The following is an 18275-nucleotide window of genomic DNA, read 5'->3' on the forward strand; positions in this document are numbered from 1 at the left end:
TCATGGTCTGGGGCTGCATGAGTGCTGCCAATACTGGGGAGCTACAGTTCATTGAGGGAACCATGAATGGCAACATATACTATGACATAGTGAAGCAGAGCATGATCCCCTCCCTTCGAAGACTGGGCTGTAGGGCAGTATTCCAACATGATAATGACCCCAAACACACCTCCAAAACAACCAGCTTTGCTAAAGAAGCTGAGGGTAAAGGTGATGGACTGGCCAAGCATGTCTCCAGACCTAAATCCTATTGAGCATCTGTGGGGCATCCTGAAATGGAAGGTGGAGGTGTGCAAGGTCTCTAACATACAAGCTGTAGACTCACTACTTTACATTGTAGCCAAGTTTCATTTTTTCATAGTTGTCACATGAAAAGATATACTTAAATATTTACAAAATGTGAAGGGGTGTACTCACTTCTGTGACATACTGTATGTAATGCATGCCTGTGTGAGATAGGATTGCCAGGTCTGACTCAGGAAATATCTGGGGACTTTGGCTGTAGAGTCAGGAGATTTTCCCATTCCCTAAATAAATAAATAAAAAATACAGCAGTGCAGTTCCTCTGAATACAGTTCATTTCCTCATCCTCTTTTTTTGCCTACCCTGGCAGCTGCACTTCCACTAAATGAAAGTTAAATTTGTTATACCACAAGTCCCCTTGTCAGGCTTTGAAAGCATTTCGAGGCATGGCTTTTAAAAGAGACTCACAAAGCAGCCAAAATGAAGAGTTTGCAAGCCTGAAGAGTTTGTGATCTCACTTAGGCAATTTATTCACGGGAGTTGCTGAATGTAACCATCTGCTGTATTTCATCCAGTTTCTTCAGACAGGAACATGATAGGAGAGCAGCCTAGCAGCTGGAGTTTTTCTCTATCCCATAATCAGTTTCTAGCCAACTCTTTCCTATCCATTTTACTTTAGAAATGGCTTAAGTGAATGCAAAACAGAGGGACTCCGCTCTTTGTCTTTCTCACAGCTTCACACACTGGTGGCTCTGCCTGCTTGCCCCACCTCCTGCTTGCCCCAGCTTTTCTGCTGCTGAGATTTAAAGGCACACACACATTCCAAAACACAAACAGTTGCAAGCATCTTCTAGGTTGCCAAGGTTTAAAGGCACATGATGGTTGTTGTGGTGGGGAGGAGCCTGTGGAACCGGGGGATCCCCTGCTGGGACCTGGGGACTGGCAAACTTAGTGTAAGATAGTTTCCAGTCTTTCCCTTCTGTTTAACTGATGATGTTGCATGGATTGTTATGTTTTCTCAGTCAGTATTTTGAGATGGCATATGAGTGACAGTCAAAAGAAGAGCTGTCTCCAGGTAAAATTTCAGTCACAAGACACCCTTTGCTCTCACCTCAAAGAACCACAGGTGTCAGTTTACCATCTGTAGGTTGCTTTCAGTAGTTCTGCTAATTAGTTTACTGGCTTCAGCTAGAAGAGATGAGGAAGGGGGAGTTTGCTCATCTTCCAGAAAGGTCTCCTGGGGCAGCATTATGATTGCCTGAAAGAGGTCAGAAGATCGGGGGCCCAAGCTTCCTATAAAATGTAGATTATTCTGTTAAGCCTCATCCTTTTCTTTATCCTTTATGCCCCACATTCATCTGTTGTGTGCTTTACTATATTATGCTGTTTGCTCTTAAACTGAATTGAGCCAAATCCTTAAGAAATTAACATCTGTACTGCAAGAACCTTTTTAGTAAGTGTATTTGGGAATGGAAAAGAGCAAGAGTCCAGTAGTACCTTAAAGACTAACAAAATTTGTGGCAGGGTATGAGCTTTCATGAGTCATTACACACTTCTTCAGAGATTTATGGTAAGGTATGAGCTTTCACGAGTCAAAGGTAACTTCCTAAACAGAAGATGGGTAGCTGTGCTAACCTGTCTGTAGTAGTAGAAATGAGCAAGTGCCTGGTAGCACAAAGACTAACTAGATTTGTGACAGGGTATGAGCTTTTGTAGGTCACTACTCTTTTCTTCAGATGTCCAGATACTGGACACTTGCTCTTTTCTACTGCTGGATACGGACTATCAGTACTACCTATCTTGCATTCAGGAACTTAGCTTTATTGTTTTAATGAACTTAACTGAGCCTTCACTTGAACTATATTAAGACAGGCGGTTAAGACAGTGGCTACTACCAGTGGGAATAGCTGGTCTAGGAGTCCAGTGCTCCTGGGGAGGGGGAGGTATGGCTTTGGGAGCAGACAATATAAAGGAGGGAGACCGAGACAAGTTAGTGCTCGCTCACTCTACAATCTGCGTCCCATCCCAACGGTGAAAAGTAGTAGGGTCAGGCTGAATAACTCGCCTCCGTCATTGGTGTTATGCAACGCCAGGTCCATTAATAATAAGATCTCAGTCCTTCGAGAGTTTTTACTCAAACAGGACATGGACCTGGCATGCGTGACCGAAACCTGGGTACGAGAGGGTGACACAGTGGCCCTCTCACAAACAGCTCCCCTAGGTTATTCGGTCTTTCACCAATCACGGACTAGCGGGTGGGGGGAGGAGTGGCGTTGTTTATACGAGAGGCTTACTCCTTCAGGGCGCTCCCGGCCTGAAGGATCGAGGGTATTGAATGTGCCGGTTTGGCGTGGGAAGCTGGAGAGGGGTTGGCAGTCTGGCTGGTATACCGTATGCCTAACGCACCAGCCAGCGCCTTACCGTCCCTACTCGAGGCAGCGACAGGCTGGGCGTTGGAGCACCCAAGGCTGATAATACTGGATGACTTCAACGTCCATGCCGATGACCCGGTCTCTAGTCAGGCGATGGACCTAGTGTCATCCATGGCGACACTAGGACTGTCTCAATTTGTTACAGCTCCCATTCACCAGGCCGGGCACATGTTAGACTTGATCTTTGCGGCCGGGGTTATGGTGGATGATATAGCCACTGAAGTGGTGCCATGGTCAGACCACCTTGCCCTTATGGCTTGTGTAGACACGCCACCCCAAACCTGTTTAGGCGACGAGCCTATTATGGCTCGCCCGCGGAGCCAGATGGACCCAGAACGGTTCCAAACGGCACTGCGGGATCCCTGGCCCTCTGGCGATCCCCTTGATGGCCTGGTTGAGACCTGGAATAGCCAGCTCTCTAGTGCCATTGATGAGATCGCACCTCGATGCCCTCTGTGACCTTGGACTAGGCTGGCTCTGTCGTACACCCTGGAGTTACGCCAGCTGAAACAAGGTCTTAGATGGCTAGAGAGGCAATGGTGGCGTATTCGTGACGAAGCGGCTAGAACATCTTATAGGGAGTTTATGAGGTCCTATGAGATGGCAGTCAAGGCCACAAAGAAAATATACTTTGCGGCTAAGATTGCGTCTGCAAATTCGCGCCTGGCACAATTATTTAGGATAATCTGGAACTTTACTACATTGCCACAAGGCAAACCAAATGTTAAGGAATTGGAGATAGGCTGTGAGGCTTTTGCGAAATTTTTTGCAGACAAGGTCCAGTCACTCCGCCACGACTGCCCTGCCATATTAGATACAGGAAGTGAACTCGAGGCCCCGTGTGTATCTTCTGGTTTGATCCTGGACCACTTCAACCTGCTCAGCTTGGAGGAAGTTGACAGGATCCTTGTCACTGCACGCCCAACTACTTGTGATCTGAACCCATGCCCCTCCTGGCTAATTAAGGTCTGCTGGGAGGAGCTAAGATGTCCTATACGGGACATCATAAATAGATCTCTTTAGGAGGGCTCTTTTCCAACGCCCCTGAAGGAGGCAGTGGTTCTCCCTCTCTTGAAAAAGGCTACATCTGATCCGGCCAAATTGGCTCACTATCGGCCGGTTTCAAATTTGCCCTTTTGGGGCAAAATCATTGAGAGGGTTGTGGCGTTGCAGCTACAGGGCTTCTTGGATGACACTTCCACCTTAGACCCATACCAGTCCGGCTTCTGCCCGGGCCATGGGACAGAGACAGTGTTGGTCGCCCTCATGGATGACCTCCGGCGACATCTGGATCGAGGCGGTTCGGCAGTATTGCTGTTGTTAGACCTATCAGCTGCGTTCAATATGGTCAACCATCGGCTGCTGACCCACCGCCTTGCCGATGCAGGAATCCGGGGGCTAGCCTTACAGTGGCTTTCCTCCTTCCTTGAGGGTTGGGGACAAAGGGTGGAGATTGGAGGAGAGCTGTCCCAGAGGTGCTTACTCAATTGTGGGGTGCCTCAGGGGGCAGTTCTCTCTCTGATGTTTTTTAACATCTTCATGTGCCCCAGTATGCTGATGACGCCCAGCTCTATCTATTGATGGACGGCCGGACTGGCGACATCCCTGAAAATCTGGTCCGGGCGTTGCAAGCTGTGGCAGGGTGGATCAAGTCGAGTGGGCTGAAGTTGAATCCAGAGAAGACAGAGGTCCTTTGCGTGGGTCGTGGCGGGCCAGGGGAGGAGATTTCCCTACCAGCCTTTGACGGTGCATCGCTGATACCAGTGCGCAGGGTCAAAAGCCTGGGAGTGCTTCTGGAGCCTTCCTTGACAATGGAGGCACAGATAGCAGCCACTGCTAAAGCCGCCTTTTTCCATCTTAGGAGGGCGAAGCAGCTGGCCCCCTTCCTGGAATGTGACGACCTAGCAACAGTGATCCATGCAACGGTCACCTCAAGGTTGGACTACTGTAATGCCCTCTACATGGGGCTGCCCCTGTACCAAACTCGGAAACTGCAGCTAGTGCAGAATGCGGCAGCCAGGCTGTTGGTGGGACTACCTCGGTGGGAGCACGTGCAGCCTAGGTTGCGGGAGCTGCACTGGCTGCCAACTGTGTTCCGAGTTCGTTACAAGGTGCTGGTTATTACCTTTAAAGCCCTTTACGGCTGAGGACCTGTCTACCTTAGGGACCGCCTCTCTCCATATATCCCCCAGAGAGCACTGAGATCTAGCTCCCAAAATCTCTTAAAAATCCCTGGACCAAAGGAGGCCAAACTGAAAACAACTCGAGAGCAGGCCTTCTCAATAATGGCTCCCCATTGGTGGAATCAACTACCAGAGGAGGTTCGAGCCCTGCAGGACTATAATCAGTTCCGCAGGGCCTGTAAAACTGTCCTTTTTCAAATGGCCTACAAGATTGAATCCTGAAGTGACACCTAGCCATCTGATATATACTGTCTTGTATATAGCACCTTAACTGTTGTGGTTTTAATTAAATTATTTAAATGTATTTTATTGTATAATGTATTTATTGTAATCATGGCATTTTCCATGTCTTTAAGCCGCCCTGAGCCTGCCTCGGCGGGGAGGGTGGGATATAAATAAAAAATTATTATTATTATTATTATTATTATTATTATTATTATTATTATTATTATTATTATTATTATTATTATTATTATTATTATTATTATTATTATTATTATTTTAAAAACTTAAAAAAAACTCTTTACAATAAAGCTTACTGCTGTGAGGTCACTGTTCCAAACCCAGGGAGGGTCTTGTTTCAGGATCTCAGGTTCAAGATGGGAGAACAATTATCTCAAGACAAGGTGGTGTAGTCTTGACTGTGACTGACATACTTACATATAATTGTTTAGATCTAGTAGAGTGTTATCTTCAGTGCAAAGATTTCCATTGTGGGTCAAGACTTTATCATCCCCCCTCTGCCAGAGATAGTCTTCAAATAATTTTCCTGAGGATTCTCTGCCATGGGAGAGGGGAGGCAAGAAAGTTGCACTCCACAAACAGAAATCCTTGAACTGTGGAGAAACACTAGTGGGTCCAAGACATTGTATCCCTTATATATAAAAGCCCTGTTGTGGTGGCCAAATGGAGCTCTCCATAAATGCACTCCATAAACCATTGACCCATCATGGCTCAGTCAGCATCTCTGGCCTCCCATTGGCTGACTCCCCAGCCCCTACCTACTGCAGGCCTGGGTATGTTGAACAAACTGCCAAAACAGTCTTACCTCAGAGACAGAAACATCTCCAATGCTTCTCTTTGTCCTTTCTGTCAACCAACCTCAGAAAGGGCACAATGCCAGCCTCTGGGACTGGATTGCCAAGGGAAAAGGGAGTTTCCCAACCTCCAAGACTGAATTGCCAGGGGAAAACTACTCTGCTAACCTTCAGGACTGAATTGTCAAGGAAAAAAGTGCTCTGCCCACCTCCAGGATTGGATTGCCAAGGGAAAAGGTGCTCTGCCCACCTTCAGGACTGGATTGCCAAAGCAAAAAGTTCCCTTGACAATCCAGTCCTGGAGGTGGGCAGAGCACCTTTTCCCTTAATATCCAGTCCTGGAGGCTGGGAGACCACCTTTTCCCTTGACAATCCAATCCTGGAGGTGGGCAAAGCACCTCTTCCCTTGACAATCCAGTCCTGGAGGTTGGCATAGCACCTTTTCCCTTGGCAATCCAGTCCTGGAGGTGAGCAGAGCACCTTTTCCCCTGATAATCCAGTCCTGGAGGTGGGCAAAGCATCTCTTCCCTTGACAATCCAGTCCTGGAGGTTGGCAGAGCACCTTTTCCCTTGGCAATCCAGTCCTGGAGGTGAGCAGAGCACCTTTTCCCCTGATAATCCAGGGGAGGTGGGCAGAGGACGTTTTCCCTTGAAAATCCAGTCCTGGAGGTGGGCAGAGTAGCTTTTCCCCTGGCAATTCAGTCCTGGAGGTTGGCAAACTACCTTTTCCCCTGGCAATCCGGTCCCAGAGGCTGGCATTGTGCTCTGTCCCCTTGCAATCCAGTCCCAGAGGTTAGCAATCCACCCTCCCCTCTGGCAATTCAAATCAAGAACTCCTGTGCCAGTCCCAGGGTATGGAAATCTGGCCTTCCCCTGGCAATCCTTGCTCAGGACACTTGTAGGTTGTGTTGACTTTCCTGGAAAATCCATTCCGGATTTTTGTTGCAGCCGTTTCTGTGCTTCAATGTATTTCAATGGAGCCCATGCAAGTCGATTGCCAATCTTCCCTCCCATTATATCCAATGGGCAATCCAGGCTCTCCCATTGTTTCCAATGATCAATCTTGTCATTCGTTTTAGTACATCTCGGCGGAGAGACGGCAAAGAGAGTTCCCGTGCTCCCCCCCATTTAAACACCTCAGTGGGGTGTTTAAATGGGGGGGAGGAAGATGACTCGCCTTTGCCATCTCCCCGCTAGACGGAGAGACAGCAAAGAGAGTTCCCGTGCTCCCCTCCTCCATTTAAACACCACCGGGTGTTTAAATGGGGGTGCTGCAGATTGCCCATCTTTGCTGGCACCTTTTAAAAAGAAAAAAGAAAAAAAGCCAAGCACAATATTGTACAGTACTGTGCTTGCGCGAGTGTGGAATGCCATCTCATAAAACGAAGTCCAGTTGAGACCTCTGATCAACCAACGACAGGATCAATGTGGCTTAGAACGGAAGGATGGAGGGATGTCTGATCAGGAAATTTGTTGTAAAAAAGCTGCAGAGTATAATAGCAATGCATTAAGGATGGATTTAATGGTGAGTGTGACCACGGCCTGGGAGAGGTTATCTGGGAGAACCGGGTTTGATTCCCCACTCCTCCACTTGCACTTTGGCCTTGGGTCAGCCATAGTTCTGGCAGAGTTTGTACTTGAAAGGGCAGCTGCTGTGAAAGCCCTTTCAGCCCCACCCACCTCACAGGGTGTCTGTTGTTGGGGAGGAAGATAAAGGATATTGTGAGCCACTCTGAGACTCTGAAATTCGAAGTGGAGGGCGGGATATAAATCCAGTATCATCATCTTCTTCAAAATAGCCAGGGAGCCGCCACCCCTGCTGTAAAGCAACTAGGCGGCAAGGCCTGGCCATGTTAGGAGTGTTTCCTCAGAGGCCATGCCTGCCACCTCTTTCCTGTCACTCCCTCTCTCTTTCCCTCCTCCTCTCAGCCTGACCTCAGGACAAATGAGGATTGGGCCACTGGGGAAGCTGCTAGCCAGAGGCTGTTGCTAGACAACCAAGTCACAGACTTTCAGCCTAACCTATCTCACAGGATTGTTGCACAGAAAAAAATGGGGAGAGGAGAATATTGTTAGCTTCTTTGGTCCCCTCCCCCCACTGTGAAGAAAGACTGTCCTTTTCCTATGCAGGGAGGGGGGAGGAGATGGAAAGCTGAAGACAGATCAGTTCCCCTAATGAAAATGGCCACCTTGAGGTGCATACTCTATGGTATACCATAATACAGCCATGCCATGCCAAAAAATACAGATCACGTCACAAGCTCATGCTGATGCTAAACGTTGCAAGGCTGAAGATGACAGGAAAAGGTGGTAACGATACACTGTAAACAAGACACCAAGGGTGGAGAGAGTAAATGCCTTCACTTGGGTGGGTGGGAAAACAGCAAACATTGGGGGGGGGGGCATATGTCCAGAGTCTCTTTTTAGACCCTGTTGTATTTTTCTTTACAACAGGCCTTACTCTTGTAGAAGATATAAAATGCTTATGCTTACTTTTAAAATAAAATGTGTTCCTATTACAGTTACTAATAGGCATCCTTTAAAATGGCACAGGGAAAACCAATAAGAGTTTCCATTTTTAAAAACATGTGGGGTAGTGAATGCAGGAATCTAGAATCACACAAATGCAAGAACACAGGCATCTTACATAAACTGATAATCAGCCCATATATTCCAAAAGAAGGCACTGGTATGAGGACATTTGTTATGGCATTTTTTATTTATTAATAATTAATTTCTATGCCACATCTTCTACCACTATGAACTCACTCCGGCTTTTTGGCACTTAAGGGGTGCTTAAAATCTCTCAATTGAAATTCCTTATTCTGATGTTCTGTGTTTAGAAGCCAAAAGAATTTGGCAAACAACTGTTTAGTAGGACTGTTTGTGTGTATAACAGAATGCTTGCTTCTCAGATGACAGCTGGGGCAGAGACTTTAATGTATCACAAAATGTTTGGTATCAGCAACTCATCTCACAGGATGGCAGATATAAGGCCTCCATTTCAGCCTTTGAACATCTGAAGCTGCAGACAAAAGAAAAAGATGTCTCTCTATATTGATATCAGTATCATAGCTGCAACAAATGATATCTTGTCTCAGTAATAGGGACTGTGTTAGCTAACTTAAATCTATGCTCAACTTTTGTACTCCCAAGTTGCTGAAAGAGGCAGGTCAATGTGGGACCTGGTATGATAGTCTTTGAAATGTCACAAGGTGCTATTTAAAAACTGGGTCAGTTCTGGAGGAAAGGAGCGCACAAGAAACAAAAAGCACTGCACAGTTTCACTGAACAAATGATGACATTTCTTAGGAAAAGAAATACTTCTCGTTTTTATAACTGACATTTCTCAACCTCTTCATCTACTCATTTTGATCATAGTTCAATCTGATAAATGCTTCCTCATGCTTTTGCTTTCAACAAGCCACCTTAGAAGCCTGGAGCTACTTTCTTTCTCAGACATTTGGAAATCTTGCCTTTTGATCTTTTCCCTGATTTATTACAGATTTCTTATGTCCTGAATCTCTCTCTTCTCTTTCACTTTGGCAGACACATATCACTCTAACCATAATGTGCAGTCACTAAAAATGAAGATGTTTTCAAGAAAGGCAGTTCATTAAAACCCTCCTCCATCATCTGATGAATGAAGCAAGTTGTTACAAACATACAGATTCTTAAGTAAAGGTCCTCAAAACTTGTAAGCCATCAATCTGAACGTAGCCAATCAGCTGTGAAGTATCACTTGACAAATGCTCAAGGATCTCCATGTTCAGAGGTAGCAAAAACATTTATCTAGCATTTAAGTCAACTGAACTTGAACCAGTTTTTTTTTTTTTACAAAACTGGAGTAGAATCTTAATCTTTGTTTGAAACATGGAATGATCCTTTTCCCAGAGTTTCTGACAAAAGCTGAAGCATTAATTCTTGCATCATTATCAGTATCATCATCATCAATCATCATCATGGCTAAGAGTAATGAGGAAGTCCTGTAACCTCGGAGGAAACCTAATGGCAAAGCAAGGTCCAGAATAAGAAAATTCCATCAACCTGTTTGAATCCCCACGCTGCCATGGAAACTCACTGAGTGACACTGGAACATCCAACCTCTTTCAACATCACCTACATCACAGGGTTGTTGTGAGGATAAAATGAAGAAGGGGAGAATAATGTTGGAAGCTTCTTTGGGGCCCCACTAGGGAGAAAAGTGCATCAGGAGCATATAAAATAAATACATAATACTGTGTCTTTTTTTCTCTTCCACAAGAGGGATCAAGGGGCGGAAGAGATGGCCACAGTCTACCTGGCCGCCCTCCACCAACTTGCGGGGAACTGCAGCTTCGACAAGCTGGATGAAGCCCTAAGGGATCGATTTGTCTGGGGCCTCTGAGATGAAAGACTGAAGCAAAAGCTCTTTGCGAAGGAGCAGCTCACCCTTCAACTTGCCTTCAATGAAGCCACCGTGTTCGAGAGAGCCATCAAAGCTTTCCACAACCCATGGGCAGAAGCCGTCCACCAAGAGGAGATGGCGCCGGGCAACCCCGAGGAGGAGGAGGCATACCAGCGCAATCGCCAACCAGGAATGGGGCCGAGAGCGACCAATCGGCCACAAGCGACTGAGAGACCAGCCAACACCAAGTGCGCCAGCTGTGGGGATCCACACGAGCGACAGGACTGCCCCTATCGCAACGTAGACTGCAGGAACTGTGGAAGAGTGGGCCACATAGTGCGGGTTTGCCGGGCCAAGGCCACCCGCAGACGCCAGTCCACCAAACATAATTCGACCGATGACTACTCGACCGCATCAGCTAGCCTGCAGGTAATGAACTTGCCCCTCAACACCCCCGATAAGGTCAGGGTGTCGGTCCGAATTGAGGGCGCTCCATGCCTAATGGAGCTGGACTCGGGCTCCTCCATCTCCATAATTTCAGAGGAGTCTCTAAGAAAACTTTGCTCCCGTGGCTGGCCCAGGCTGCCACCGGCTGATTTCGTACTGCGGGACTTCCAAAAAACCCCGTACAGATTTTGGGTTGGGCCACTGTAAGGGTAGAGTTTAAGAACTTTAGGGGCAAACTGGACATACTCGTGGTCAAACGTCAGCTCACCACATTACTGGGGCTGGCCTGGTTTCGACTGCTTGGTATTTAGATAGTGGGGGTACAGCAGCTGCAAATGCAAAATTTCAAGCATGTGTGCTGGGAATTCCCGGAAGCGTTTGATGGGTCCCTGGGGTGCTACAAAGGGCCTCCCATCACCTTACCCCTCGATCCCCACGTGAGACTGATAAGGCTGAAGGCCAGGTGAGTTCCGTTCACTCTTAAGTCAAAAATAGAAGCGGAGCTAGACCGCCTCACGGCCCAGGGAGTGCTAGAACCAGTTTCCTACGCTGCCTGGGAAACACCCATAGTCACTCCATTGAAGCCTAATGGAGATGTGTGCATCTGTGCAGACCATAAGTGCACAATAAATAAGGCACTTCAGGACAATCCATACCCCATTCCAGTGGTCAGCCACGTGCTGGCAACACTAGCGGGCTCTAAGGTTTTTGGGAAACTGGACTTGGCCCAGGCGTACCAGCAACTCCCGGTGGATGCTGAGACAGCTGAAGCCCAGACCATTGTGACTCACAGGGGAGCTTTTCGGGTGCGGTGGTTGCAATTTGGGGTTAGTGTGGCTCCCGGGATTTTTCAGAGCATAATGGATTCTCTTGTCAAAGGGATCCCCTGGGTGCAGCCGTTTTTCGACGACGTTTTGATCGCCGTCCCGGACGCTGAGGAGTTCAGCAGCCGTCTGCGTGAGGTACTCCACCATTTCCAGGTGGCGCGACTTAAAGTAAAGCGAGAGAAGTGTTCCCTCGGGGTGTTGAGGGTAGAGTTCTTGGGGTTTGCAGTAGATGCCACAGGCATCCACCCGACGGCCGACAAGACCAGGGCTATTGTCCACGATCCAGCCCCCACGTGCAAGACGGAGTTACACAGTTTCTTGGGATTATTAAATTTCTATCATTCATTTTTGCCCCACAAAGCGGCCATCGCAGAACCCCTTCATAGGCTCCTAGATAAAAACGGCCCATGGGTCTGGGGAAAGAAGCAGGCCGCCGCTTTTCAGGCAGTCAAGGACCTACTAGTTTCCAATTAGGTGCTCCACCATTTTGACGAATCCTTACCAGTGATTCTGGCTTGCGAGGCTTCCCCGTACGGGGTGGGCACCATCCTGGGTCACCAACTCCCGGACGGGAGGGAGGTTCCCGTGGCCTATTATTCGAGGACCCTGACCCCCGCCGAGCACAATTACGCCCAGATAGACAAGGAGGCCTTGGCAATAGTGGCGGTTGTGCATAAACTCAACGACTACCTCTACGGTAGGCGTTTCATGATCACCACGGATCATAAGCCGCTACTGGGCCTCCTCGCCCCAGACTGCCAGACACCGCAAATTCTGTCACAGCGCATCCTGCAGTGGAATCAGTTCCTCAATTCATACACATATGCCCTGGTCCACCGCCTGGGCAAAGCTATAGGTCACGCTGACGCCCTCAGCCGCCTGCCGCTGCCCTCTACAGACCCAGACCCAGCCCACCATGTGATGCTTATAGAGACTCTATTGGAAAGGCCCCTCCATGCCGCCGAGGTAGCTAAGGACACGGGTAGAGACCGCATCCTCACCCGTGTTTTAGACTGGGTGGGAAGGGAATGGCCCGCAGGCAAACAAGACACAGAATTCAGGGCATTCGCATCACGCAGAGAACTGTCCATGCACAAGGGGTGTCTTCTCTGGGGAAGCAGGGTGGTTGTTCCCCCCACATTGCGGAAATAAGTGCTGGAAGCCCTACATGAAATACATCCAGGAATAGTGCGGATGAAGGCCCTGGCACACAGCTACGTATGGTGGCCAGGAATGGATGAAGAGATTGAAGGGTGGGTTCGAAGGTGCAAACCCTGCCAAGAGTCCCAGCCTGATCCACGCAGTGCCCCTGTCCACCGCTGGGAGTCCAATAGGAGGCCATGGTCCTGGTTACACCTAGACTTTGTGGGGCCATAAGAGGGCCAAATATTCTTTATTCTTGTAGTTGCATACACCAAGTGGTTGGAAGTTATTCCTGTAGCTTCAACCTCCACCACATCGGCAGTCAGAGCCTTGCGTAGGGTCTTTTGCATGCATGAGATTTCCGATACCCTCGTCATGGACAATGGGACTGCTTTCACCTCCCGGGAGTTCCGGGAGTTCTCGAATAGATACCTCATACAGCACATTCGGTCCACCCCCTTCCATCCAGCCACCAATGGCCAAGCAGAGCGCATGGTGCGCACCACTAAAGAGGCCCTGGGGCGCATTGTACAGGGAGATTGGGACCACCGCCTGGCAGCCTTCCTATTTGATAACAGAATCACCCCCAACCCCATCACCGGGTTAAGCCCTGCCGAGTTACTAATGGGGAGGAAGTTGATCACGAGGCTAGACCGGTTGCATCCTGACCGGGCCACAGACCTCTGCAGTTCCCCCCAAACTAGGGAAGCCACTAGGGGGTTCTTTCCAGGGGATCCGGTGTACGCTAAGAACTTTGCAAGCGGCCCAGAGTGGTTAGCCGCCCGGGTGTTGCGGGTGACCGGGTCCCACTCCTACGAGGTCTCATCGAAGGGGAGCCAGATCCTAAGGAGCATATCTACTAGCTGCGCCGCCGCACTTTGCCAGAGGAACCGACAGAAAGCAGGGGAGCGGGAGTGGGGGAGAACTGACAGCAACATCCCCGGAAGCTACCCAGCCCATGCCAGCTGCACCGACTATGCGGGCAGAAGAGCACCACAGCGGTGGGAGCGACCCCCCCAGAGAGGGGATTCTGGAAGAGCAACAAGTGGCGGACAGTCCTCTTCCGGCGTCACCTCAACACGAGGAACCAGCCGCCCTGCCAGCCACGGCGGCCGCTCCAACTCCCCAAATAACCCCGAGGTGGTCGACCAGGGAACGTAGGGCGCCAGCCTACTTGAAAGACTTTGTGTCTTGAACTAGGGGGGGAGGAGTGTTATGTCTTGCAGTCCAGTCGTGATGTTACAACACAGTGAATGCTACAGCGGTGACCAGTGGAAGCCCACTGGTCCCCGGATGTAGCTCGCTAATACGCTCTGCCAATCAAGATCTGTGGCGGGAAGTTTAACTGGCCAGGATTGGACCTGGCCAGACAGAGGGTTGTTCCGGGGTATGTATATAATCGGGACCCGGCCCGCGTTTCCCTGCCTTGTGATGTACTCACCAATAAAGTATGTTGCCTTCAACACGTCTCGTCACTCAGTACTTTACATATGGCATGAGAAACAAACTGAAATAAACAAAATGGAGTGACTCTTGACAGCAGGCTCCAGGTCGACTCAGCCTTCCATCCTTCTGAGGTCAGTAAAATGAGTACCCAGCTTGCTGGGGGGAAAGTGTAAATGACTGGGGAAGGCAATGGCAAATCACCCTGTAAAAAAAGTCTGCTGTGAAAACGTTGTGAAAGCAACGTCACCCCAGAGTTGAAATGACTGGTGCTTGCACAGGGTACTACCTTTTTAATGTGTCTTTATCCATCAGGAAATATTCCTAACCACCAACCACCATTTTTTCTGGTTTCAACTTCACTTTCCTTAGACTAGGTACCATGGAAGATTTCTGTGAATGGAAGGAGGAACCTTTGCCAATTTCCTTGTTGCCAGCCCCAGTTTGGGAAACTCCTGGAGATTTGGGGGATGGAGCCTGGGGAGGACAGGGACCTCAGTGCGGTACAATGTCATAGACTCCACCTTGCAAAGCATCCATTTTCTCCAGGAAACTGATCTTTGTAGTCTGGAGATGAGCCTGTAATTCCAGGGGATCTCTAGGTCCCACCTAGAGGCTGGCATCACTTCCCCTTATATTACATATCTCCTGATGTCCACCCCATGCTGATTCTGGATGTCCGTCATCAACCAGAATCAGAATGTTGGTCTGCTGCAGGAGAGAAAAGGTGAGGAATATCCACTCTGTGAACTCCCTTCCATCAGAGAAAATATTTTGTGTTATATTTAGTTGTTTTTCAAATTCATATTTCACCCTCCTCACAAGCAGGTTCAGGACACATTATAGACAAATAATTAAGTCATACAGCTTCACAATAATACATATTTAAAATACATTAAAACAAAAGAATTTTAAGACAACTGCACCATTTGTTACGTGCACAGTCTCCAAAACACGTGCCACTGGACTCTGAAGTATGTTTGATCTGGACTGCATGAAAGTGGTGTCTTCAGCAGGGAGGCCAACTTTTTAATTGGATAACCAGCACCTCAGCTAAAGGCCTGGCGGAACAGCTCCAAATTACAGGTCCTGTGGAATAGTAGAAGGTCCCACAGGGCCCTGATCTCATGCAGGAGCATGTTCCACCAGACCAGGACCAGGGCAGAGAAAGCCCTCATCCTGGTTGAGGCTAAACAGGCATCCCTCAGGCCAGCAGATCTTGATTGGCAGAGTGCAAGGCTTTCTGGGCCATGCACATATGGGGACACGTGATCCCTCAAGGATGTCGGTCCCAGGCCATGCAAGGCTTTGAAGGTCAATACCAGTACCTTGAAGCAGATCCGGTACTCAGTCGGTAGGCAGTGTGATTGACATAGCACCAGATGAATGTGTGCCCGCACAGGCAACACAGTCAGCAGGCACACTGTAAGCCAAAATGCCCTCAAAACGAGGTTGGGGAATTAGTTTAATGGACACTTGGCTTTAATAGGAATCTTTTTATCAATGTATACCAGGCTCAACCATTCAGAGAGTGATGCTCAATAAACTGGACTCTAATTTAATAAAAACCAATTATAATTTATTTAGAATAATAGTTCTTTCACACAAGGTAAAAATACAAAACAATCACACATTCACACAGGTCTAAAGAAATATAGATAGATCGATAGGGGTACATATAAGGATAGACATACAGGGTGATACTACCTCTCGCAGACTCCAAGGAAGACTCCTATGGCGACAAATGAGGAAATGGGGGAGGACCCGAAACTGATCAGGAATCGGGGATGGATCTATACAGCGGGAATTAGGGGTTGCTGAATAGAAAGCACACCTGTGGGTAGCTAGTCCACAGGTTATAAAGAGTCACCTACATCCCGAGGGGATGGGAGGTGACTGGGAGGGGAGACGGGAGGTTCTGCTGATGACCACGAAGGCTGGACATCGGCTGGACCAATGGTGAGTCTTTGGCGACACCTGATTGGGTGTATGCTTCGACCAATGAACATCACCTTCATCCTGGGCATCCTGGAAACTTCCAAGTTGCGACAGGGCCTGGGGCGGCTCCAGTGGTATCAGTATGGAAATGGCTGGGTGATTGGGATGAGATGGGATTATCTGGGAATGTGACAATAGGGAATCAGATATGGACCTAGGTATCCCCGGTGTAGACAAAGGGCTTGGAGGTGGCAGGAGAGATCCTTCCTCTTTCTCATCATCTCCTGGGTAAGAACTGCTGTTCAGGATATTACTGAGCAATTAGGATCAACAGTCGAGCTATTAATCCATTCATAAAACGGATGGGTTGCTTGCGGGCTAGGAATGACTCAATGTGTGTACGTGAGGTTCCCACTAAGAAGGAATGAAGCCCAACCAGGCAGGAAGATGGCTACAAGTGGTGTTAGCGAAACACAGTGGTTTCCATGCTTAGCGCTTCAACACCGATCGCCTGGACAGCTCCGTGGCGGCGCAGCCTCCTCCTCACCATGGCGGACTCCACGCAGTAGCGGGGAAACGTCCGTGCGTGTTGGCAAGCACTCTGTGCCTGTTTAGAACACTTATACACTTATACTGTTGGTACACATGAGTCCCATGTAGTTCCTGGATAGCTTTGCTCGCACTCTCTGGCCAGACGGGTGCAAGCTCACTTCTCCAGGCGCCCTGGCAACCATGTTTGTGACTATGCTATTGGAAAAGAGGGGTCATTTTCTCACAACACTGCCACATTTTGCACCAGCTGGAGTTTCTGGAGTTAGAGTAATCAAGTCTGGAAGTGACCATTGCATGGGTCACTCTAGCCAAGTCCCAGGTGGAAAGGTAAGGGACCAGTTACCTGATCTGTCATAGCTGATAAAAGGCAGACCTAGCAACAGTGTTGACTTGAGCCTCCATGGAAAGCAAGGCATCCAGGACCACCCCGAGGTTTCTCACCTTCTGGGCTGGCACAACTAAAGTGCCATCCAAGGTGGGCAACTTAATTCCCAATTCAACTCCCCCCCCTTTAGGTACAGGACCTCCATCTTCATTGGATTAAATTTCAACCAGCCAGCCATCAACAGATAGAGCTGACTGTTATCTGCCCAAACCCCCGGACCAGCTGGAAACAAAGGTACATACAGATGTTAAATAACATTGGTGACAGATAAGAAACCTGAAGTTTCAAGAAAGTGGCACAAACAATTTTCCTAAATTCAAGTGAAAACAGAAAATAGAACTAAGTGTCATCTGCTTGTTGATAAGAAACAATAAGAAACATATAAATTCAAATCTTGGAATTTTCTGTTGCCAGCCATTTCATAAACATATTAAAGAATAATTTAATACCTGCTCAGCAGCATAAAAAGCTGTCTTCTAACCACTGCAAATCTAGATCTGTTGCCAACATATCTTAGTCCTCCCAGACCTGATCAATTTATGTTCAGCTCCTTTTCATATGTTACAGTAATCATCCTTGATATTTAGAGACTAACGTGGAACATACCTGTTCTCTACATAGCACATCAGATAAACCACATATTCAGCTAAGTAAATTAACTCACTCACTGTATTTGTGGAGTTTCCATTTAAATGTAAACCACTGTCAAAGAGAGGGGAGGAAGCACCGCTGCTGTGATCACTGGATGGTCCAGGAGAACCTGAAATATGGCATTAAAAAAGTGTTTTATATCTGTACCATATTAAGGGGACAACAGATATACAATACGATTTATTTTAAAAATTGCAGTAAATGTGAAAAAGTTAGCATCCAAATACATTTAATTGCATAGTCATATATTTCTTTACAACAACAACAAAAAAGGTATGCAGGAATAGAGTCAATTGATCGTATAATAAAGTTGGTCTAATGTTAATAGTAGAGCCCTGTGGCGCAGAGTGGTAAAGCTGCAGTACGGCAGTCAGAGCCTTCTGCTCATGTCGTGAGTTCAATCCCAGCGGAAGCTGGTTCAGGTAGCTGGCTCCAGGTTGACTCAGCCTTCCACCCTTCCGAGGTCGGTAAAATGAGAACCCAGCTTGCTGTGGGGGGGGGGTGTAGATGACTGGGGAAGGCAATGGCAAACCAACCCGTAAAAAGTCTGCCATGAAAATGCTGTGAAAGCAACATCACCTCAGAGTTGAAAATGACTGGTGCTTGC

The 18275-nt window shown here is 48.1% G+C and overlaps 1 protein-coding gene across 3 annotated transcripts in view; it reads right to left on the minus strand.

The window, feature by feature from the left end:
* SNTG2 (syntrophin gamma 2) overlaps nt 1-18275 on the minus strand; it is a 442273-nt gene that overhangs the window by 166389 nt on the left and 257609 nt on the right. For all 3 annotated transcript variants that reach the window (XM_060234602.1, XM_060234592.1, XM_060234610.1), the window contains one exon: nt 17686-17777. In XM_060234602.1, the coding sequence (XP_060090585.1) occupies nt 17686-17777 (92 nt within the window). The remainder of the gene's footprint in view (nt 1-17685; nt 17778-18275) is intronic.

This window comes from Heteronotia binoei, chromosome 1 (assembly GCF_032191835.1).
Source record: "Heteronotia binoei isolate CCM8104 ecotype False Entrance Well chromosome 1, APGP_CSIRO_Hbin_v1, whole genome shotgun sequence".
NCBI lineage: Eukaryota > Metazoa > Chordata > Lepidosauria > Squamata > Gekkonidae > Heteronotia > Heteronotia binoei.